The sequence below is a fragment of the Papio anubis genome, chromosome 7, assembly GCF_008728515.1.
Source record: "Papio anubis isolate 15944 chromosome 7, Panubis1.0, whole genome shotgun sequence".
NCBI classification, from domain to species: domain Eukaryota; kingdom Metazoa; phylum Chordata; class Mammalia; order Primates; family Cercopithecidae; genus Papio; species Papio anubis.
This window is the reverse complement of record NC_044982.1, coordinates 132,636,157-132,660,265: the sequence shown is the minus strand read 5'-3', so window position 1 is coordinate 132,660,265 and position 24,109 is coordinate 132,636,157. Positions and strand designations below refer to the sequence as shown.

At 42.3% G+C, this 24,109-nt stretch overlaps 1 protein-coding gene across 1 annotated transcript in view; it reads right to left on the bottom strand.

Annotated features, from left to right (window-relative positions):
* Positions 1–2,211: 2,211 nt before the first annotated feature.
* Positions 2,212–24,109, bottom strand: part of LOC116275909 (dynein assembly factor 4, axonemal-like) — a 33,557-nt gene continuing 11,659 nt past the window's right edge. The window contains exons 2-6 of the mRNA XM_031668985.1: positions 22,241–22,415; positions 18,707–18,816; positions 9,921–10,074; positions 6,136–6,241; positions 2,212–2,521 (exon numbers count right to left, since the gene is read on the bottom strand). Of these exons, the coding sequence (XP_031524845.1) occupies positions 2,412–2,521; positions 6,136–6,241; positions 9,921–10,074; positions 18,707–18,816; positions 22,241–22,415 (655 nt within the window). The 3' untranslated portion in view covers positions 2,212–2,411. The remainder of the gene's footprint in view (positions 2,522–6,135; positions 6,242–9,920; positions 10,075–18,706; positions 18,817–22,240; positions 22,416–24,109) is intronic.

The following is a 24,109-nucleotide window of genomic DNA, read 5'->3' as shown; positions in this document are numbered from 1 at the left end:
CAGCCTCCCAAGTAGCTGTGAATTACAAGCACCTGCCACCATGCCCGGCTAATTTTTGTATTTTTAGTAGAGACGGGGTTTCACCATGTTGGCCAGACTGCTCTCTAACTCCTGACCTTAGGTGACCCACCTGCCTCAGCGTCCCAAAGTGCTAATTTTTAACCTTGTGGCTAATGTTAGTCCTACAAAGGCAATTTAGTCCCCAGGCAAGAAGGAGGTCGGCTTTGGGAAAGGGCTATCACTGACTTTGTTTAAACTATAAACTAAGTTTTTTAAAGTTAGTCCTACACCCAGGAATGAACAAGGACAGTTTGGAGGTTAAAAGCAAGATAAATTCAGTTAAGTTAAATCTCTTTCACTGTCTTAATCATAATTTTGCAAAGGTCATTTTATTCTGCTACTTCTAGTAATGTCTCTTCTAAATCTTTACATAAGATGCTGCTTGATTCATGAGTCACTGATAAAGGCCAATTAGATCTTTAAACTAAATTTGTTAGGCCAGCACGGGGGCTCATGCCTGTAATTCCAGCACTTTGGGAGGCCGAGGCGGGCAGATCACTTGAGGTCAGGAGTTTGAAACCAGCCTGGCCAACATGGTAAAACCCAGTCTCTACTAAAAATACAAAATTAGCTGGATGTGGTAGCACGCACCTGTAATCCCAGCTACTTGGAAGGTTGAGGCAGGAGAATTGCTTGAACCCAGGAGACAGAGGTTGCAGTGAGCCAAGATTGCACTGCACTAAAACCTGGGTTACAGAGCCAGACTCCATCTCAAAAATAAATAAATAAGGCCGGGTGCAGTGGCTCACGCCTGTAATCACTGCACTTTGGGAGGCTGAGGCGGGTGGATCACCTGAGGTCAGGAGTTGGAGATCAACCTGGCCAACATGATGAAACTCTGTCTCTACTAAAAATACAAAAAATTAATCAGGCATGGTGGCGCCTGTAATCCGTTACTTGGGAGGCCTGAGGCAGGAGAATCACTTGAACCCGGGAGGCAGAGGTTGCAGTGAGCTGAGACTGGGCCACTGCACTCCAGCCTGGGCAACAAGAGTGAAACATCATCTCATTAAAAAAAAAAAAAAAGGCCGGGTGCGGAGGTAGCTTACACACCTGTAATCCCAGCACTTTGGGAGGCCAAGGCAGGCGGATCACAAAGTCATAAGATTAAGACCATACTGGGTAACATGGTGAAACCCCGTCTCTACTGAAAATACAAAAAAATTAGCCAGGCATGGTGGCGGGCACCTGTAGTCCCAGCTACACGGGAGGCTGAGGCAGGAGAATCGCCTGAACCCGGGAGGTGGAGCTTGCAGTGAACCGAGATCATACCACTGCACTCCAGCCTGGGCTACAGAGCGATACTCTGCCTCAAAAAAAAAAAGACAAAAAAAAAGTTGGATGTGGTTGCGGGCACCTGTAATCTCAGCTACTAGGGAGGCTGAGGAAGGAGAATCACTTGAATTTGGGAGGAGGAGGTTGCAGTGAGCCGAGATTGTGCCACTGCACTCCAGCCTGGGCAACAGAGGGAGGCTCCATCTCAAAAACAAAACAAAACAAAACAAAACAAAAAAAACCTTTAAAATTTAATTAGAGAATTACAATAACTACATACAAAAGGGAAGCTGTGCTATTGTGCTTAACACCTGCATAATCCCAGTGATACAACACAAATGGTGGTGCAATCCAATATCAATACCATAATATTCCAGATTAATATCTTACACTTTGCTGTCTTTTTTTCCCCCTTGTCTACTTGGAAGTACTAGAGAATGATTTCGCTCAAAAATTTATCTTCACCAGATAATGTTATGAAATATGATCGGTTTTCAGTTGCACAGCCTATAACTGAAGTTGAAGATAAGTTTTCTAAACAATTATTTTATACTAGGCTGAACTAGTCTAATCTTGAACAACGAGCATTAGACACGTATTAAACAAAAAATAAGGTTCTGTGCATTTGGAAACTAACGGAAAACCTGTCAACATTTATTATACCAAAGTCAACCATTCAGTCAATTAAATCATATATTAATACAAACAAAAGTTATTTATAAACAATCTTTTATTTTAAAATTCTACCTTGTTAAAAATTAATCAGTAAGTGTCCTGGTAACTATACCAAAATATATTTTGTTACAAGGGCAAGCTTAATTCAGTAACACAAAAATGTATACGTATGTATTAATATGAAGAAATAAGGAATCAAAATAGGTTCTTATTTAGATTTATTCAAAAATGGTTCAAGTCACTTTATTTTCTATAGATTTATAATATTTTGCCCTCTACAGAACTAGAGTACTAAACAGAAAGCAATCCTGTACAATTGGCCATAATATGTACAAAGATTTCTAATGCCTCCAGGTCTTTTTAAAAAACTTATAACAATACTTAGTTACTTCTAATAGTCATTAAGATTTTAGTTCTGTTCCTTGAATTACATTCCGAATCTTCTCAGCATCAATTTGTACAATTTTGTTGGATGGATCAATCTTAAGTGCCGCTTCATAATCCTGTAGGCCTGTGTTTATATAGCAATGATGATTAATACAATAAATATTTTATTAGTACTTCTTTTATCTAGATGATAGTTGTTTAAAGTAAAAATAGCCACTAGTAGCATGGTTCAGGACAAGTACCAAGTTTTAAATTGGATTCCCATCTTTACACACATAGTAGTATCTCTATAAGATTGCAGAAATTTTTCAGTGATTTAGGGAATTATTTTATTCAATGTTCTGTAAGCAACAGTTATTTTAAATTCATGCACAAATAAACTAACAACTTAGACTCATTATGACATAAATGAGAGGCGGAGGCAGGAGAATTGCTTGAACCCAGGAGGTGGAGGTTGCCGTGAGCCAAGATGGCGACACTGTACTCCAGCCTGGGCTACAGAACGAGACTCCGTCTCAAAATAAATAAATAAATAAATAAATATTTTTTGTAGACTGAAACCATACTTTATTCATTGACTAGAACATAGTATAAGCTGTCTTTTCTTTTCTTTTTTTTTTTTTTTTTGGAGACTGTCTCACTCTGTCTCCCAGGCTGGAGTGCAGTGCCACGATCTCGGCTCACTGCAAGCTCCGCCTCCCGGGTTAATGCCATTCTCCTGCCTCAGCCTCCCGAGTAGCTGGGACTACAGGGGCCCGCCACCTCGCCAGCTAGTTTTTTGTATTTTAGTGGAGACGGCTGTTGCCCAGGCTGTTCTCAAACTCCTGAACTCAGGCAATCCGCCTGCTTCAGCCTCCCAAAGTGCTAGGATTACAGGTGTGAGCCACTGCGCCCGGCCGGTAGTATAAGCTGCTTTCTGTAGCTACTGTATGTACAGAATTCATTTGAGAAAAAAATGGTTAAAAATGAAAGCATTGTCTACTGCTTGTTAAAAATATGTAACTGGATCTCAATCTTCACCCAAAAACGCAATGGAAAAAAAATATTTATTTCAGAATAAGGAAACTTGAGTTCTAGTTCCTAAAATGCTATTGATTTGTTATGCCAGCTCAGGCAATTCACTGAACTTCTCCAAGCCTCAACTTTCTTATCTTTAAAAGAAGGGGTCTTTGTAGCTCAAAACAATCTACGATACCATAATTTCTTTCTTTTTTTTTTTTTTTTGAGACGGAGTCTTGCTCTGTCGCCCAGGCTGGAGTAAAGTGGCCGGACCTCAGCTCACTGCAAGCTCCGCCTCCCGGGCTCACGCCATTCTCCTGCCTCAGCCTCCCGAGTAGCTGGGACTACAGGCGCCCGCCACCTTGCCCAGCTAGTTTTTTGTATTTTTTAGTAGAGACGGGGTTTCACCGGGTTAGCCAGGATGGTCTCGATCTCCTGACCTTGTGATCCGCCCGTCTCGGCCTCCCAAAAAGCTGGGATTACAGGCTTGAGCCACCGCGCCCGGCCAACGATACCATAATTTCTGAAGAACTTCTCATTCCTGTCTTGGTCATCTTTATCCTCCTGAAATTGAATAAGACATTTAAAAAAGGTTGGGGCATATAAACCCAATGTGGATGCCTTGGTTAGAAAAAAATCTCCTACAAATAGCAGAACCAACTTTAAAAATGAAAACAGAATAATAAAAATGTATAGCCTGGAGCCCTGGCAAGACATCATCAAGAGGTGGCCTTTAGGCCTTGAGTGAATGGAAGCTGAACAGGCTTCTCCTTAGGGAGGTATGGGAGGAGAAGCCTTGAAGATAAACTTTGGCTACTACAAAATTTTGCCTTTGGTACAGCATGAGTAACTGCAAATAACTGCAACTATATATATATAGTTTTCGGGGGTTTTTTGTTTTTTGTTTTTGCTTTTGAGACGGAGTTTCACTCCTGTTGCCCAGGCTGGAATGCAATGGCACAATCTCGGCTCACTGCAACCTCTGCCTCCCAGGTTCAGGTGATTCCCCTGCCTCAGCCTCCCAAGTAGCTGGGATTACAGGCATGTGCCACCACACCCAGCTAATTTTGTATTTTTGGTAGAGATGGGGTTTCACTATGTTAGTCTCCCAAAGTTCTGGGATTACAGGTGTGAGCTACCACACCTGGCCACCTAAATCTATTTGAAATAAAATAAAATAAATGGTATGTTTTCTGTATACATGGAGCTAAATTATAGACCTTAATACAATCTAACAAATATAAGCAATATGCATGCACTATGGTAGATCGTTATTTCTGAGCTTAGGTGTGTGTGTATACATACATACAGACACACAAATACATACATACATACAGGGTATGACCAAGGAAGCTCTTTGAGATAAATATCCATGATATCTCAAATCATTTATATATTTTATCATGTTTTTTGTTTGTTTGGTTGGTTGGTTGGTTTTGAGACGGAGTCTTGCTCTGTCACCCAGGCTGGAGTGCAGTGGCACGATCTTGCCTCACTGCAAGCTCTGCCTCCCGGGTTCGCTCCATTCTCCCGCCTCAGCCTCCTGAGTAGCTGGGACTACAGGCACCTGCCACCATGCCTGGCTAATTTTGTTTTTTTATTTTTAGTAGAGACGGGGTTTCACCATGTTAGCCAGGATGGTCTCGATCTCCTGACCTTGTGATTCACCTGCTTCAGCCTCTCAAAGTGCTGAGATCACAGGCATGAGCCACCCCGCCTGGCCTATCATGTATTTTTTTTTTTTTTTTTGTAAGAGACAAGGTCTCACTATATTGCCCAGGCTGGTCTCAAACTCCTGGCCTCAAGCCACCCTTCATTACAGGGGTGAAGCACCACACCCAACATTTATCACATATGTTTCTATGAAGTGTTGTCTGGTAACATAGTCTTTTTATTGTATTTTACTTTTTATTTTTTTTGAGACGGAGTCTTGCCCAGGCTGGAGTGCAGTGGCCGGATCTCAGCTCACTGCAAGCTCCGCCTCCCGGGTTTACGCCATTCTCCTGCCTCAGCCTCCTGAGTAGCTGGGACTACAGATGCCCGCCACCTCGCCCGGCTAGTTTTTTGTATTTTTTAGTAGAGACAGGGTTTCACCGTGTTAGCCAGGATGGTCTCGATCTCCTGACCTCGTGATTCGCCCATCTCAGCCTCCCAAAGTGCTGGAATTACAGGCTTGAGCCACCGCGCCCAGCAGCCTTTTTTTTTTTTTTTTTGAGAAGGAGTTTCGCTGTTATTGCCCAGGCTGGAGGGCAATGGCGCAATTTCAGCTCACCACAACCTCCGCCTCCCGGGTTCAAGCGATTCTCCTGCCTCAGCCTCCCAAGTAGCTGGGATTATAGGCATGAGCCACTACGCCCAGCTAATTTTGTATTTTTAGTAGAGGGTTTCTCCATGTTGGTCAGGCTGTTCTCAAACTCCTGACCTCAGGTAATCCGCCCGCCTCTGCCTCCCAAAGTGATGGGATTACAGGCGTGAGCCACTGCACCCAGTCAATATAGCATTTTTCTAGACTGAAACTTGTTGTTCACACTTATTTTAATTCCCTTCTACAATGAATTTTTAAAATATAATTCAGAAATAATGTATTGTCAGATATGCTGCAGACATTACTAAGAATAAATTAAATGCTAAAAATATTTAAAAATGGAGTCCTTCAAAGTCATGATCTTAAATAATTCCAATGACATTTTTTTCAGAGTATAATTTTGGACTTTTACACCATTTCTATCAATTCCTTACCTTCTACATACAATTCTAGTTGACAGAATGCTGTTCCACGTCGTACATGTGCCTTCATTCTTGCATTAGCATTGTCTGTAACAGGTGGCATCAGTAACTCCAGTGCCTTACAAAATATATATAATTATTATATGAAAGTTATAATTTCTTAATTTAAACAAGCAAAAGGCTGGGCATGGTGGCTCACACCTGTAATCCCAACACTTTGTGAGGCCGAGGTGGGTGGATCACCTGAGGTTAGGATTTTGAGACCAGCCTGGCCAACATGGCCAAACTCTGTCTCCACTTAAAAAAAATACAAAAATTATCTGGGTGTGGTGGTGCGCACCTGTAGTCCTAGCTACTTGGGAGGTTGAGGCGGGAGAATTGCTTGAACCCAGGAGGCGGAGGTTTCAGTGAGCTGAGATCGTGACCACTGCACTCCAGCCCAGGCAACAAAAGTAAGACTCCATCTCAAAAAAAAAAAAGGCCTCCAGTCCTCACCTAAATTTTTAGCTTAGCTGCTACAGGAATTTACCAAATATATATATATACACACACACACACATACACACACACACAAATATATATATATAAAAGAAATAATTATTATCAGGTCTTCCAGAAGAGATATGTTGAACTACTTAAGGAATTTTTCAGTTGCTCCTGTATGGGATTCATACCCCTCCAAGGTTATTGTCAGGCTTATCATTTCACATCTCCACAGCTTTATTTTTACTAGGAGGAATTATTAAAAAGGATTTGTGGGCTTTTGTATTCGGATTGTACTCAGCTTATTCATTCATTCAATAAATATTTGTTTGCATTTTGAGAGTCAAAGAAAAACTGGATCATAAAAGTAGTATGATATCAAAGTGTGAGGATATTGGTTGTGTCCTCCATATCCTCAATCTCAAGAAGCTACCTAAGAGATTTTGCACATGATATTCCCTTAAAACAAGTTATCTTGACATGGAAAAAAGAAAAAGCTGTAGAAGTTCAAGACATTCACATGAAATACTAGTAATGGAAAGTAGAATATACTAAGTTACCCTGTAAATGAGAAAATGACTGTAGTGATATCTGGGCTGGGCATGGTGACTCACACCTGTAATCCCAGCACTTTGGGAAGCCAAGGCAGAATGATTACTTGAGCCCAGGAGCCTGAGGTTGCAGTGAGCCACTGCACTCTCGCCTGGGCAACAGGCTATCTCTTAAAAAATTAAAAACTTAAAAAAATTTTGCTGGGTGTGGTGGCTCATGCCTGTAATCCCAGCACTTTGGGAGGCTGAAGTGAGTGGATTACCTGAAGTCAGGAGTTTGAGACCAGCCTAGCCAGCATGGTGAAACCCTGTCTCTACTAAAAATACAAAAATTAGGCCAGGCATGGTGGCTCAAGCCTGTAATCCCAGCACTTTGGGAGGCCGAGGCGGGCAGATCACCTGAGGTCGGGAGTTTGAGACCAGCCTCACCAACATGGAGAAACCCATCTCTACTAAAAATACAGTATTAGCCCGGCATGGAGACACATGCCTGTAATCCCAGCTACTCAGGAGGCTGAGGCAGGAGAATTGCTTGAACCCAGGAGGCAGAGGTTGTTGTGAGCTGAGATCACGATTGCACTGCAGCTTGGGCAACAAGAGCAAAACTCCGTCTCAAAAAAAAAAAAAAAAAAAAAACCGAAACAAAACAAAATACAAAAATTAGCCAGGTGTGGTGGTGTGCAGCTATAATCCTACCTACTTGGGAGGCTGAGGCAGGAGAATCTCTTGAACCTGGGAGGAAGAGGTTGCAGTGAGCAGATGTCATGCCAATGTACTACAGCCTGGGCGACAGAGAGAGACATCGTCTCAAAAAAAAAAACCTTAAAATTTTTTTAACAAAGGGATATCCTTTTACTGCACACGTGGTAGAAATAACAAGGGAAAACCAAGTGTTCTTCCTTCTACCATGCACTGAGTCTGCAAAAAAAATTTTTTTTTTTTTGAGATAGAGTCTCACTCTGTCACCTAGGCTGGAGTGCAATGGCATGATCTCAGCTCACTGCAACCTCTGCCTCCTGGGTTGAAGTGATTCTCCTGCCTCAACCTCTCCTATAGCCTGGGACTACAGACCCATCCCCACACCTGGCTAAATTTTGTGTTTTTAGTAGAGACGGGGTTTCACCATGTTGGGCAGGCTGGTCTTGACCTCTGGTGATCTGCTTGCCTCGGTCTCCCAAAGTGCTGAGATTACAGGCGTAAGCCACCGTGCCCGGCCGAGTCTGCAAAACTTTAATAAGAAAAAGGGTGGGCCAGGTGAGGTGGCTCACACCTTTAATCCTAGCACCTTGCAAAGGTGACGCAGGAGGACTGCTTGAGCCCAGGAGTTGGAGAACAGCCTGGGCAACATGGCCAAACCCCATCTCTACAAAAAATACAAAAATTAGCTATGTGTGGTGATGTATGCCTGTAGTCCCAGCTACTTGGGAGGCTGTGGTGGGAGGATCACTTGAGATTGGAAGGTCGAGACTGCAGTGATCGGTGATCACACCTCTGTACTCCAGCCTGGGTGACAGAGCCAGATTCTATCTCAAAAAAAAAAAAAAAAAAAAAAAGGAGGAGGAAGAAAGAAAAGAGAGGGAAGGAGAGAGGGAGAGAGGGAGGGAGGGAAGGAAGGGAGGAAGGAAAGAAGGAGAGATGAAGAAAGAAACAAAAAGGAAAGAAAGGGAGGGAAGGAGGAAGGCATGGAGGGAGGAAGGGAGGAAGGAAGGAGGGAGAGAGGGAGGAAGGAAGGAGGGAGGAAGGGAGGGAGGGAGGAAGGAAGGAAGGAAGGAAGGAAGGAAGGAAGGAAGGAAGGAAGGAAGGAAGGAAGGAAGGAAGAAGAAGGAAAGGGGAAAGGAAAGGGGTAAACACAACTGACCACCATTTACTAATTTCCGGCTGGGTACAATGGCTCACGCCTGTAATTCCAGCACTTTGGGAGGCCAAGGTTGTAGCAGCCCTTGAACCCAGGAGTTCAAGACCAACCTGAGCAACATAGGGAGACCTCGTCTCTATTAAAAAAAAAAAAAAATAGCTGGGTGTGGTGGTTGTATGCCTATAATCCCAGCTACTTGGGAAGCTGAGATGGGAGGATCGCTTGAGATTAGGAGGTCAAGGCTGCAGCAGTGAGTTGTCATCTTACTACTGCACTCCAGCCTGGGTGACAGAGCAAGACCCGGTCTAAAAAACAAAAAACACATTTACTAATATCCTTGTGAACTTGAAGGGCAATACAGTAACCCTGGAGTTTTTTTGTTTGTTTGTTTTTTGTTTTTTTTGATGGAGTCTCTCTCTCCAGGCTAGAGTGCAGTGGCACAATCTCAGCTCACTGCAATCTCCACCTCCCGGGTTCAAGCGACTCCCCTGCCTCAGCCTCCCGAGTAGCTGGGACGACAGGCACACACCACCACACCCAGCTAATTTTTTGTATTTTAGTAGAAATGGGGTTTCACCATGTTGGCCAGGATGGTCTCAATCTCCTGACCTCATGATCCACCCACCTTGGCCTCCCAAAGTGCTGGGATTATAGGTGTGAGCCACCAGGCCTGGCCAGTAACAGCTGATTTTTAATCTAACTAACTATTCATAGAAGTCACAAAAAAACACCAGATCCTTGTCCATTAGTAAAAAATCAGTTTAAAAAACAAAAGATTCAATAAGAAAGACAATTTTTAAAATCTTTGCATTTCAATTATTTCAATTGAACAGAAAAAGATAATCATTTAAACCAATTAATAGAAGGATATATTTAAAGCACCATATATCATAGATAGATATCCATACCTTAGAGGAATCTTCAATAGCCTTGTGTAAGTTTTTCAGTTTTAGGTGGCAAGCAGCCCGGTTCAAATACAAGAGTGGCATTTTATTATTTAGTCTTATGGCTAAATTATATGCATTGATAGCTGCCAAATAGTTTTCTGTTGCAAACAATTTGCTAATGAGACAAAAACAGAGAAGAAAAACAATTTAACATTGAAAGAGAAACACAGAAATAATATCTAATTGTATTTGACAAAGAGGATGGCTTACCTCTTTTTGCATTCTCTTTAGGGTAAACATTGTTGGCTGCACTGAATCCATCTCTTTTCACATATACCAGCCTGTCATTTGAATGGAATGGACCGCACTCCCACTTCCAAGGGTAGACATTAGTAATTTAAGCCAGTAGGCATATTTTCATTATTTTTGCTACAGTAATTGACTCAGGGATGGGCTTGTGTGACCTATATTGTTCTATTGAGACTGAAGCCTGTGGGATGGTTTCAGAGTTGGAGAAGGAAAAGTTGGGCATACTTCTCCCCCTGCTGGATATAAACGAAGAAGCCACATATCCCACATTGTTGCTGACCATTTTTAACACTATGGGATGAGCTGGCATTAGAATAAAGCTGATATTATGGAAATATGAAAGGAATAAAAAGGCAGAAAGAAACAGCCCTTCATGATACAGTTAAGCTGCTAGATCAACCTTTACTTGAAATAAAAAACACCTTTAGCTGTTTAGTTATATAAGACAATAAATTCCTTTCAATATAAAGCCAATTTGAATTGGGTTTTTCGGGTACTTGCAATGGATATACTCTTTCAGTTCAAATGTTCCAAAATTTTCTTCAAATAAAGAGATGTACACAGTTAAAGGATCTCTTCAAAATGCAAAGTTTCTTTGTTTTTTGTTTGTTTTTTGAGACAGAGTTTCACTCTTGTTGCCTAGGCTGGAGTGCAATGGTACAATCTTGGCTCGCTGCAATCTCCACCTCCCGGGTTCAAACGATTCTCTTGCCTCAGTCTCCTGAGTAGCTGGGATTACAGGCATGCACCGCCACACCTGGCTAATTTTGTATTTTTAGTAGAGATAGGGTTTCTCCATCTTGGTCAGACTGGTCTTGAACTCCTGACCTCAGGTGATCTGCCTGCCTCGGCCTCCCAAAGTGCTGGGATTACAGGCGTGAGCCGCCGCACCCGGCCTCTTTTTTATGTATAATTTCCACTTACAAAAATTTGAAAAAGTACATCAACAGGAAAATGGAAAATACTTTGCTGAAAATAAAAAATGTCATATAAATATAACTTTGTATTCATGTTCATTCCGTTATACTGCATACTTTGCTGCTCTAGAATATTAAACATGTCAAAAGTAAACCTACAAAAGCAGCCAGTAAACTGAATAAAAGGTAAGATTACACCATTGTCACATCTAACTTGAGCTAAACTCAAGCTGAAAATAACTTGTACAAACTAGAAGAGCTAATTCTATGGGTAGTTTACATTTCTGAAATGCCTCATATCAGCGACGTTTCTGATTGCAAGTAACAGAACCACAACTCAAGTGGGCTTAAACAAGTAAGGAAATAAATTATCTCACATTTTTGAAGTCCATGGGATTAAGGCCCTTATAAAGAAGATTAAAAAAACAAAAATAAAAAGTCCAGAGGAGGCCGGGCGCGGTGGCTCAAGCCTGTAATCCCAGCACTTTGGGAGGCCGAGATGGGTGGATCACGAGGTCAGGAGATCGAGACCATCCTGGCTAACACAATGAAACCCCGTCTCTACTAAAAAATACAAAAAACTAGCCGGGCGAGGTGGCGGGCGCCTGTAGTCCCAGCTACTTGGGAGGCTGAGGCAGGAGAATGGCGGGAACCCGAGAAGCGGAGCTTGCAGCGAGCTGAGATCCGGCCACTGCACTCCAGCCTGGGTGACAGAGCGAGACTCGGCCTCAAAAAAATAAATAAATAAATAAAATAAATAAATAAAAAGTCCAGAGGAAAGAAGCTCCAAGCCCAATCAGCAGCTCAAAGGTGTTATCAAGGCCGCAGGCTCCTTCCATCTGTCCATTCTACTGCACTCAGCAGGAACCACAATCAGGCTGATTTTCCTCATGGACATAATAGCCCAAGGTGCCACATACAGGCATAATACTCATTGGAAGAAAAGGTAACAGTATTTTCTGATATATGTTCCCTAAGAGAAAGAAAATCTTTTCCAGAAAACTCCCAGTTTACTTCCTTTCACCTCTCATTGACCAAAAGTACATACCCTTAAAACAAAAACACAAATAAAAACCAGTCTTTGTCTCCCTCAAACTCTCTTTTCCTTTATCCTTGCCTCCCTCCCTGCCTGCCCCCTGCCCTGCCGCCATCTCTCTCTCTCTCTCCTCCTACCCCTACCTCCCCAATTTGACTCCTCACTAAACTCCTCACTAAACTCCTCACTGCTGTTTAGAATGGTTTTAAAAATTCAAAAACATGTCCATCTTTCCATGTTAAAAAATAGATAAATACATTTTTACAGAGTATACATAATACATGGATTATTCTTACAGTATTCTCTCATAAGTGCTAGGATTTCTGAAACCAATTTCCTCCTACTTAGGTACATTTAGGGGGTCTTGTTTTCCAATACTTTTGCTTTTTTTTTTTTTTTTTTTTTTTTTGAGACGGAGTCTCGCTCTGTCACCCAGGCTGGAGTGCAGTGGCCGGATCTCAGCTCACTGCAAGCTCCGCCTCCCGGGTTCACGCCATTCTCCTGCCTCAGCCTCCCGAGTAGCTGGGACTACAGGCGCCCGCCACCTCGCCCGGCTAGTTTTTTGTATTTTTTAGTAGAGACGGGGTTTCACCGGGTTCGCCAGGATGGTCTCGATCTCCTGACCTTGTGATCCGCCCGTCTCGGCCTCCCAAAGTGCTGGGATTACAGGCTTGAGCCACCGCGCCTGGCCTACTTTTGCTTTTATAAAGAACATTATAATAAGTATTTTTGTATCTATATCTTTTTTCTTTTTAAAAGCAGGAATGCAACTAAAGCAATAATAATCTGTTGAAGTCAATGAGAATTTATCCCTGGACTTGGAATAGGGTCACTGTCCTAAGTCACATGGGCAAGGGCTGCACACCTCAACAAAATACGAGCTCATCTAATAAGGATGAAGGGAGAGAATAAATGTTGGCTAGGTAATCTACAGTGTCTACACCGAACCTTATTTTTTAAACTGTGGTAAAATATATATAACAAAATTCACCATTTTAACCATTCTTAAATGTAAAATTCAGTGGCATTAACTACATTTACATTGTGCAACGATCATCACCATCCATATTCAGAACTTTTTCATCTTTTCAAATTGAGACTCCATACCCAGGAGTTAGAGAATAACCTTCCATTCCCCATCCTCTCTAGTCATTCACAACCACCATTTGACTTTCTGTCTCTATGAGTTTGACCACTCTAAGTATCTCACAAAAGTGAAATCATATGTTTGTCCTTTTGTGACTGGCCTATTTCACTTAGCATAATGTCTTCAAGGTTCATCCATGTTGTAGCATGTCACAGGACTTTCTCTCTTTTCAAAGCTGAAATAACACTGCATTGTTATGGATATAACACATTTTATTTATCCATTTATCCCTCAATGGACACTTGGGTTGCTTATATGTTTTGATATTGTGAATGTTATTGTTATGAACATGGTTGTATAAATATCTGTTTGTGTTCCTGCTTTTAATTCTTTTGGGTATACACCAAGAAGTGGAATTACTGGATCATATACTAATTCTATTTTAGGCCAGGCATGGTGGCTCACGCTTATAATCCCAGAACTTTGTGAGGCCAAGGTGAGCAGATGGCGTGGGCTTATGAGTTTGAGACCCTCCTAGGCAACATGGCAAAACCCTGGCTCTACAAAAAATATAAAAATTAGCTGGGCACAGTGGCTTGTGCCTGTGGTCCCAGCTACTTGGGAGGCTTAGGTGGGAGGATGGCTTGAACCTGAAGGGTAGAGGTTGCAGTGAGCCAAGTTCACACCACTACACTCCAGCCTGGGCTATAGAGCCAGACCTTATCTCAGAAAAAGGAAAAAAAAAATCTATTTTTACTATTATTTTTTATTTATTTATTTATTTTTTTAGACGGAATTTAGCTCTTGTTGCCCAGGCTAGAATATAATGGCACGATCTTGGCTCACAGCAACCTCCGCCTCCCGGGTTAAAGCGATTCTCCTGCCTCAGCCTCCCAAGTAGCTGGGATTACAGGCATGCACCACCATGCCTGGCTAATTTTGTATTTTTAGTAGAGACAGGGTTTCTTCATGTTGGTCAGGCTGATCTTGAACTCCTGACCTCAGGCGATGCACATGCCTCGGCCTCCCAAAAGTGCTGGGATTACAGGCGTAAGCCATTGCGCCCGGCCCTATTTTTATTTTTTTGAGGTACCACAATACTGTTTCCCATAGCAGCTGAATCATTCTATACCTCTACCAACAGTGCACAGGATTCTAATTTCTCCGCATCCTCACTAACACTTGTTATTTTCTGGGTTTTTTTTTTTTTCTGAGTAGCCGTCCTAATGGGTGTGAAGTGGCATTTCATAGTGGTTTTGATAGACCTTTCCCAAATGGTTAGTATGTTAAACATCTTTTCATATTTACTAGCCATTTGTCTCTCTTCTTTGGAGAAAAACCTGTTTAAGTTCTTTGCCCATTATTATTATTATTATTATTATTTAATTTATTTATTATTATTATACTTTAAGTTGTAGGGTACATGTGCATAACGTGCAGGTTTGTTACATATGTATACTTGTGCCATGTTGGTGTGCTGCACCCAGCCCATTATTATTATTTTTAAAAATTATTATTATTTTTTTGAGCAGAGTCTCTCTCCGTTGCCCAGGCTGGAGTTCAGTGGTGCCATCTCAGCTCACTGCAACCTCTACCTCCCAGGTTTAAGTGATTCTCACGCCTCTGAGACTCAGATTAGCTGGGATTACAGGTGTGAGCCACCACTCCCGACTAGTTTTTGTATTTTTAGTAGAGACAGGGTTTCACCATGATGGCCAACCTGGTCTCGAACTCCTGGCCTCAGGTGATCCACCCACCTTGGCCTGCCAAAAAGCTGGGATTACAGGCGTGAGCCACTTCACCTGGCCTCTTTGCCCATTTTTAAATTAGGTTATTTGTTTTGTTGTTGAGTAGTAGTTCATATATATTCTGGATCTGCAAATATTTTCTCTATTCTGTGGGTTGCCTTTTTACTCTATTTATAGTGTCTTCAATGCACAAAAGTGTTTAATTTTGATGTGGTCCAACTTAACCATTTTTTCTTTTGTTGCCTATGGTTTTGGTGTCATATCCAGGAAACGTTACCAAATCCAATGTAAGGAAGCACCCTGTGTTCTCTTCTAAGAGTTTTATAGTTTAGTCCTTACATTTAGGTCTTTGATTTTGAGTTCTTTTTGTACATGGTGTTAGGAAAGGGCCCAATTCTTTTCCTTACTCTTTTTTTTTTTTTGATGGAGTCTTGCTCTGTCGCCCAGGCTGGAGTGCAGTGGCTCAGTCTCGGCACACTGCAACCTCCACCTCCTGGGTTCAAGCGATTCTCCTGCCTCCGCCTCTGAGTAGGTGGGATTATGGGCGCCCACCACCACACCCAGCTAATTTTTTTTTTTTTTTTTGAGACGGAGTTTCGCTCTTGTTGCCCAGGCTGGAGTGCAATGGCACGATCTCAGCTCACCGCAACCTCTGCCACCCGGGTTGAGGCAATTCTCCTGCCTCAGCCTCCTGATTAGCTGGGAATACAGGCACCTGCCACCACGCCCCGCTAATTTTTATAGTTTTGGTAGAGATGTGGTTGCGCCATGTTGGCCAGGCTGGTCTCAAAATCCTGACCTCAGGTGATTCACCCACCTTGGGCTCCCAAAGTGCTAGGATTACATAGGAGTGAGCCACTGTGACCGGCCAATTGTTATATTTTTAGTAGAGATGGGGTTTCACCATGTTGGCCACGCTGGTCTCAAAATCCTGACCTCAAGTAATCCGCCCACCTTGGCCTCTCAAAGTGCTGGGATTACAGGCATGAGCCACCATGCCTGGCCAGAAATTTTCTTTTTATTTTCAGATGGAGTCTCACTGTGTTGCCCAGGCTGGAGTGCAGTGGCACAATTTCAGCTCACCGCAACCTCAACCTCCCAGGTTCAATCAATTATCCTGCCTCAGCCTCCCGAGTAGCTGGGATTACAGGCATGCGCCACCACACCCAGCTAATTTTGTACTTTCAGTAGAGACGGGGTTTCTACTTGTTGTTCAGTCTGGTCTCGAACTCCTGACCTCAGGTGATCCGCCTGCCTTGGCCTCCCAAAGTGCTGGGATTACAGGCGTGAGCCACCACGCCCGGCCCTATTACCTTGTTCTTATCCATGTTATTGTACTTCCCACACAGTGTTTTAAGTATTTGTGTATGTCTCTCTCCTCCTGATTTCTGTTGTTCAGTGCCTATAGTCTGGCAAATAGCAAGCAATCAATAATTGCTTATTTAATGGCTGAATAAATGAATAGGAAGGAAGAAAGGAAGAAGAGAAAGAGGAGGAAAGATTATATATGGTATTACTCTTAGGAGTTAGAAGAGCCAACCTGTCAGTTCCAGGCTTCTAACCTTCAGAAAAATTGCCAACTCTAGCTAAATGCCACAAAACAATTCCTGGTGTTGTAACAGACAAGAGAAAAGACCAAGAAAAAGGAGAAAGAAAAGAAAAATACAGATATTGTGGTAGACAGATAATGCCCCCCGCCCCCCAAAAAAAGATGTCCATATTCTAATCCCAGAACCTACGAATGTTACCTAACGTGGCAGAAAGGACCTTGCAGATGTGATTAAGTTAAAGAGTTCGATGGAGAGAGTACCCTGGATGATGTAGGTGGGATTTATATAAACACAAGAGGCCTTAAAAAAGAAAGAAGGAGGCGGGAGAGTCAGGAAACGAGAAGAGATCATGGAAGCAGAGCTCAGAAGAATGCAATCAGTGGCTGGGGAGCCACAATCCAAGGAATGCAAATAGCTTAGAAGCTGGAAATTTAAGAAAATAGCTTTTCTCCTAGAGCCTTCAAAAGGAATGCAACTGATACCTAATTTTAGCCCAGTAAAACTCATTTTGGACTTCTGAACTACAGAACTATAGATAATAAATTTGTGTTGTTTTAAGCCACAAACTTTGTGGTAGTTTGTTATAGAAGCAATAGGAAAATAAACACAGAAGCGTATATGATGAAATATAATAAATAATATCTGTAGCTGCCTCAAAATACGAACACAAACTGCCACTCAGAATATACCAGAATTTACTGTTTTTGATCAGTATGTTAAAATATTCATGGCCGGGTGCAGTGGCTCACGCCTGTAATCCCAGCACTTTGGGAGGCTGAGGTAGGCGGATCACCTGAGGTCAGGAGTTTGAGACCTGCCTGGCCAACATGGTGAAACCCCGTCTCTACTAAAAATACAAAAATTAGTTGGGCGTGGTGGCAGGCGCCTGTAATCCCAGCTACTCAGGAGGCTGAGGCAGGAGAATCGCTTGAACCTGGGAGATGGAGGTTGCATTGAGCCGAGATTATGCCATCACACTCCAGCCTGGGGGACAAGAGCGAGACTTGGTCTCAAAAAAAAAAAAAAAAAAAAAAAAATCCATATACAAATGAATGAATAAAATGACTGCCCAGATATAAGATAATTTCTGGGATAATATGGTAATCTTCTTTGTGTTTGAGCCACTGACCTGAAAGGCAGTAAAATGGTCCTCTTTTAAAAATGGATTTGAATAGGTCCCACACCGGGGCTCATGCCTGTAATCCCAGCACTTTGGGAGATCGAGGTGGATGAATCACTAGAGGTCAGGAGTTCGAGACCAGCTTGACCAACATGGTGAAACCCCGTCTCTACTAAAAATACAAAAAATATTAGCTGGGTGTGGTGGTGGATGCCTGTAATCCAAGAGTAAAACCATAGACTTGGGAGGCTGAGGCAGAAGAACTGCTTGAATCTGGGGGATAGAGGTTGCAGTGAGCTGAGATTGCACCACTACACTCCAGCTTGGGTGACAGAATGAGACTCTATCTCAAAAAAAAAATAAAATAAATAAAATAAATGGATAAGAATAATCAAAACAGCTCTAGCTTTGCAAAAAGTCTGTTTTTATGGGAGACATCAGGAAGGACTTATGTCAAATGTAAAAGGGATTTAAAAGGAATTTTAATAAGCATTCCAAAAGATGTAATTTTTTTTCATTTTTATGACATTTAAATAAAAAAATAAAATTAGAGCCTCATTGTCTTGTTATCTGACTTTTTAAATATGGAGGCCCTGTCTACCTTATTTGCTTATTTGGATTATCTTTCTGCAACAACACACAAACAGACAAAATATCTAGAGAATGTGATAACTACTTTTTTTGTTCAAAGACAGGGTCTCACTCTGTTGCCCAGACTGGAATGCACTGGCCAATCATAGCTCACTACCGCCATGAACTCCTGAGCTTAAGGGATCCTCCTGCCTCAGCCTTCCGAGTAGCTGGGACTACAGGTGCTCACCATAACGCCAGGCTAATGTTTTATTTTGTTTGTTTTTTTGTAGAGACAAAATCTCACTTTGTTGCCCAGGCTGGTCTCGAACTTCTGGCTTCAAGTGATCATCCCACCTCGGCTTCCCAAAGGGCTGGGATTATAGGCATGAGCCACCATACTCGTCCTGTGATAACTACTAATGTCTTCATACATGATAAAGCTCATGATCAGAGTTCAAACAACTTACTTTCCTTTATCCTTCAACCATTCGGGGTTCTTTTCTTCTTCTTTTAAATCGCAAAGTTCAGGAATGTCAGCATTCATTGCTCTTCGTGCCTCAGCTTGTTTGTGTAGCCACTAGAATGAGAAAGAAGTCCTATGAAGAATAAAAAGGTCTTTTTTTTTTTTTGAGACGGAGTCTCGCGCTGTGTCACCCAGGCTGGAGTGCAGTGGCGCGTTCTCGGCTCACTGCAAGCTCCGCCTCCCAGGTTCAGGCCATTCTCCTGCCTCAGCCTCCGAGTAGCTGGGACTACAGGCGCCCGCCACCACGCCCGGCTAGTTTTTTTGTATTTTTAGTAGAGACGGGGTTTCACCGTGTTAGCCAGGATGGTCTCGATCTCCTGACCTCGTGATCCGCCCGCCTCGGCCTCCCAAAGTGCTGGGATTACAGGCTTGAGCCACCGCGCCCGGCCTAAAAAGGTCTTTTTTTTAAATTAACATTTCCTTTTAGATTTTCCATCTTCCTCCAGTGGATGGAAATATTATTTGTTATGCACTGAATGTTTGTGTCTTCCCCACTTCTCCTCCAAATTGATACACTGAAGCCTTAACCATCAATGTGAATCAGTATTTGGAAGTGGGGCCTCTGAGAGGTAATTAGGTTTAGGTCATGAGAGGAGAGCCTCCAGAATGAGTTTACTATCCTTATAAGAAGAGAAAGAGATCAGAGCTCCCTCACCCACTATGAGGACCCAGTGAGAAAGTGGTTGTCTACAGGTTCTGATGAGGGCTCCTACCAAGAACCATGCTGGCACCCTGATCTTAGATTTCCCAGCCTCCAGAACTATGAGAAATGACTCTTCATTGTTTAAGCCACCCAGTCTATGGTATTTTATTTATAGCAGCCAGAGCAGATTAACATACTATTTGATAATGGTAACTTTTTTTTTTTTTTTTTGTCTTGCTCTGTCACCCAGGCTGGAGTGCAAGTGGCACAATCTTGGCTCACTGCAACCTCCACCTCCCAGGTTCAAGTGATTCTCCTGCCTTAGCCTCCCGAGTAGCTGGGATTACAGGCGTGTGCCACCATGACCAGCTAATGTTTGTATTTCTAGTAGAGACGAGGTTTCACTATTTTGGCCAGGCTGGTATTGAACACGTGACCTCATGACCACCCACCTCGGCCTCCCAAAGTGCTGGGATTACAGGCATGAGCCACCCCACCTGGCCGACGATGGTGATGTTAATCTTGCAATATTTATACATTGTTAAACTTTTTTTTTTTTTTTTTTTTGAGACATAGTCTCACTCAGTTGCCCAGGCTGGAGTACAGTGGCACGATCTCGGTTCACTGTACCCTCCACCTCCCGGGTGCAAGCGATTCTTCTGCCTCAGCCTCCTGAGTAGCTGGGACCACAGGCATGCACCACCACGCCCAGCTAATTTTTTGTATTTTTAGTAGAGACGGGGTTTCACCATATTGGCCAGGCTGGTCTTGAACTCCTGACCTTGTGATCCACCCGCCTTGGCCTCCCAAAGTGCTGGGCTTACAGGCTTGAGCCACCATGACCGGCCTTAAACTTTTTTTAAACCTCATTAGCTGGTTGGAATATAATAGATAGAAGTTTCTAGCCAAATTTCTTGTTTTCTGGGAGTTCATGTGATATTATTATTATTATTTTTTTTTTTCCTGAGATGGAGTCACACTCTGTCCTCCAGGGCTGGAGTGCAGTGGCATGATCTCAGCTCACCGTAACCTCCGCCTCCTGGATTCAAGCAATTCTCCTGTCTCAGTCTACTGAATAGCTAGGATTACAGGCATGTGCCAGCACGCCTGGCTAATTTTTGTATTTTTAGTAAAGATGGGGTTTCACCATATTGGCCAGGCTGGTCTCGAACTCTTGCCCTTGTGATCTGCCCACCTCGGCCTCCCAAAGTGCTGGTATTACAGGCGTGAGCCACCATGCCCAGCCCATGTGATTATTATTTTGCCTTTCTTCGTTACAGTATTTTCATTTTTCTATACTGAAAAATATACAGAAGGTCACTTGAGCCCAAGAGTTCAAGGCTACAGTGAGCCATGATTGCCCCACTGTACTCCAGTCTGGGCAGCAGAGCAAGACCCCAACTATAAAAAAATAAAAAGGGGTGTGTGTGTGTATGTGTATAAACACAATTTAAAAATAATTCTAACTGTATAATTATAGAAATGTTACAAATACAGAAAATACATTGTTTAATGATACAAAAAAATTAATATTTATATTGTCATTGACTTTTTTTTTTTTTTGAGACGGAGTTTCGCTCTTTCACCCAGGCTGGAGTGAAATGGTGCAATCTTGGCTCATTGCAACTTCCACCCCCTGGGTTCAAGTGATTCTACTGCCTCAGCCTCCCGAGTAGTTGGCAGATGCCTGCCACCACACCAGGCTAATTTTTGTATTTTTAGTAGCCATGGGGTTTCACCATGTTGGCCAGGCTGGTCTCAAACTCCTGACCTCAGGTGATCCACCCACCTCGGCCTCCCAAAGTGCTAGGATTACAGGCGTGAGCCACCATGCCCGGCTTGTCATTATGTCTTAAGGATCTTCTTATATCTACAATTTTTCAATTGAAAGATGTGTCAATTCAGACTTTCAGTTAAAAAATGCAGTTCTTGGCCGGATGCGGTGGCTCAAGTGCTGGGATTACAGGCATGAGCCACCGCATCCAGCCAAAACAATGTAGTTCTTAGTGCTAATATAACTAAATATACAACATTTGAAATCCAGGGCTTAGGAATTTATACATGGATGGAAGATATTAATTCCAAAATGTCACATTACAAATACCTGTTATTAGAAATAATTAGTTGTAATGATATATTAATAATTTCCAAATATCTTCTTTCCAAACACATACTGATCCAGAGTTTATATGTCTATTAACATTATAGAAAATGATGTATTTGATAAAATAAATGGCAAGTACAGTAGTGTATCTCTTGGAATAAATAATACTGTACTATATATATATACATATATATATATATATGTAAGTTTTTCATTGTTTTGTGATGAAGTCTCACTCTATCACCCAAGCTGGGGTGCAGTGGCAAGATCTCAGTTCAGGGCAACCCCTGACTCCCCGGTTCAAGCAATTCTTCTGCCTCAGCCTCCCAAGTGGCTGGAATTACAGGTATGCAACACCACCACGTCTGGCTAAGTTTTTGTATTTTTAGTACAGATGGGGTTTCCCCATGTTAGTCAGGTTGGTCTCGAACTCCTGACCTCAAGTGATCCACCCATCTTGACCTCCCAAAGTGCTGGGATTACAGGTGTGAGCCACTGTGCCCGGCCTACTGTACATATATTAAATCAGTGTTCTCTTATCACTATTCTGGAGCCAAAAAAAATCTGCAAAATATATTTTCTCATAAGGAAATTCTAAAATATATTCATGACATTATTTATTTAGTGTAATAAATACTTAAGAAACGCAGAACCAGTACTAATTTCAGTAGATGAAATAAAAATAAAGTATTTTCATTTGTGGTAATTGTAACTACAGTAAGTATATCTACCTCCTCCTCTTCTGCTACTTGTGATTCACGAAGAGCTGTTGGGAATACTCGAGGGGTAAAGTTGATTTTAATACTGCCAACAGAGCGAGGAGCAGGAATACTGTCTTCCTTTAACTTCTCAGTAAATATATTTTCTGAATTTCTCCCTTCAAAAACAATGGTAGCAAGCAAGTCACTTATTTCTCATTTTCTAGTTAACCATCAACTGACTTTTAATTACACATCAAAGCTAACCCCCAAGTCCTAAACAAATAAATCAAATATATTTTCTGCAAGAAAAAAATGCAAAGTTTAGCACTGATAATACGGCAGCCAATGACCTACCTGCTCTTTATCAATGGCCTCAGCTACTTTTCTGGGGTTCTCTTTGTAAAACCAGTGTTTAATTCACATCAACTCTAAGGGAAGATACTTTAGGTAACTCAACATCAACTCTAGAGAAGGGCACATAGGCAAAACCATCACTGCCAATACCACCTCTATCTCCTTACACTCTATAGCAATATCTCCTATATACATTATCTCCTATATGCTTTCTTACAAAAGTGTAAGAAGTTTTAGCCATCAAAGAAAACGAATGAGAATTGGTGGCAAGGATGGGCACAGCGGCTCATGTCTGTAATCCCAGCACTCTGGGAGGCCAAGGCGGGCCAATCACCTGAGGTCAGGAGTTCAAGACCAGCCTGACCAACAGAGTGAAACCCTGTCTCTACTAAAAATATAAAAATTAATCAGGCCTGTGGCGTGCACCTGTAATCCCAGCTACCTGGGAGGCTGAGGCAGGAGATTTGCTTGAACCTAGCAGGCAGAGGTTGCAGTTAGCCGAGATCGCGTGTTGGAGACTCCATCTCCAACAAACAAGCAACAAAAACTTGGAAAGGGTCTTGGCTAGACATTTCAAAGGACTGGGGCAAGGAGGGAAAAAGCCCTCTTAGACTCAAACATGAAAGCCAAATAATGTGATAACAGAGGTGATCCCATCTGCCAGGATGGCCTTGTGGAACACAGTTGTTGAGTACTGTTGCATAACAAAGTATTACATTAAAGAGAACTAAATTTTTATCTTTATTTGATCTGCACATTTGGGGCTTTATTTTACAATGCTTGGCTTGAACCTACCTAATACAAGGTCCCAATAATTTTATATCCAAGTTAACTGCTGCTCACTCATAAAGGCAAAAGACATTTCTAGGTATGTAAGAACTCAGCCAACACTACCTAGTCATCTTTTCTGAATACATTACTCAAAGAAATGTTCCAGAACACAGAGAAATAACATTAAGAACCCAGGAGTGGGGAACTTGAGAGCAAAATGAAAAAGAATGGGTTTTCTAAAGCAGTGGAGAACACACCAAAAATGTTGTAAATAGTATCCTTTTTTTTTTTTTTTTTTAGAGACAGGGTTATTACTCTCACGTAGGCTGGAGTGCAGTGATGCAATCACAGCACACTGCAGCCTTGAACCCCTTGGCTCAAGCAATCCTCCCATCTCAGCCTCTCAAGAGCTGGGACTACAGGTGTACACCACCATGCATGGCTAATTTTTTGTTTGTATGCTTTTTTGTAGAGATGGGGTCTTGTTTTGTTGCCCAGGCTGGTCTTGAACTCCTGGGCTCAAGCAGTCCTCCCATTTTGGCCTCTCAAAGTGCTGAGATTACAGGTGTGAGCTACCACACCCAGCCTGTAAATAATAGTTTTAAATAGTAATACAAAAGAAGGAAAATAGGTCTTGGCGCCACGGCTCACACCTGTAATCCTAGCACTTTGGGAGGCTGAGGCAGGTGGATCACTTGAGGTCAGGAGTTGGAGACCAGCTTGGCCAATATGGTGAAACCTCATCTCTACTAAAAATACAAAAAGTTAGTCAGG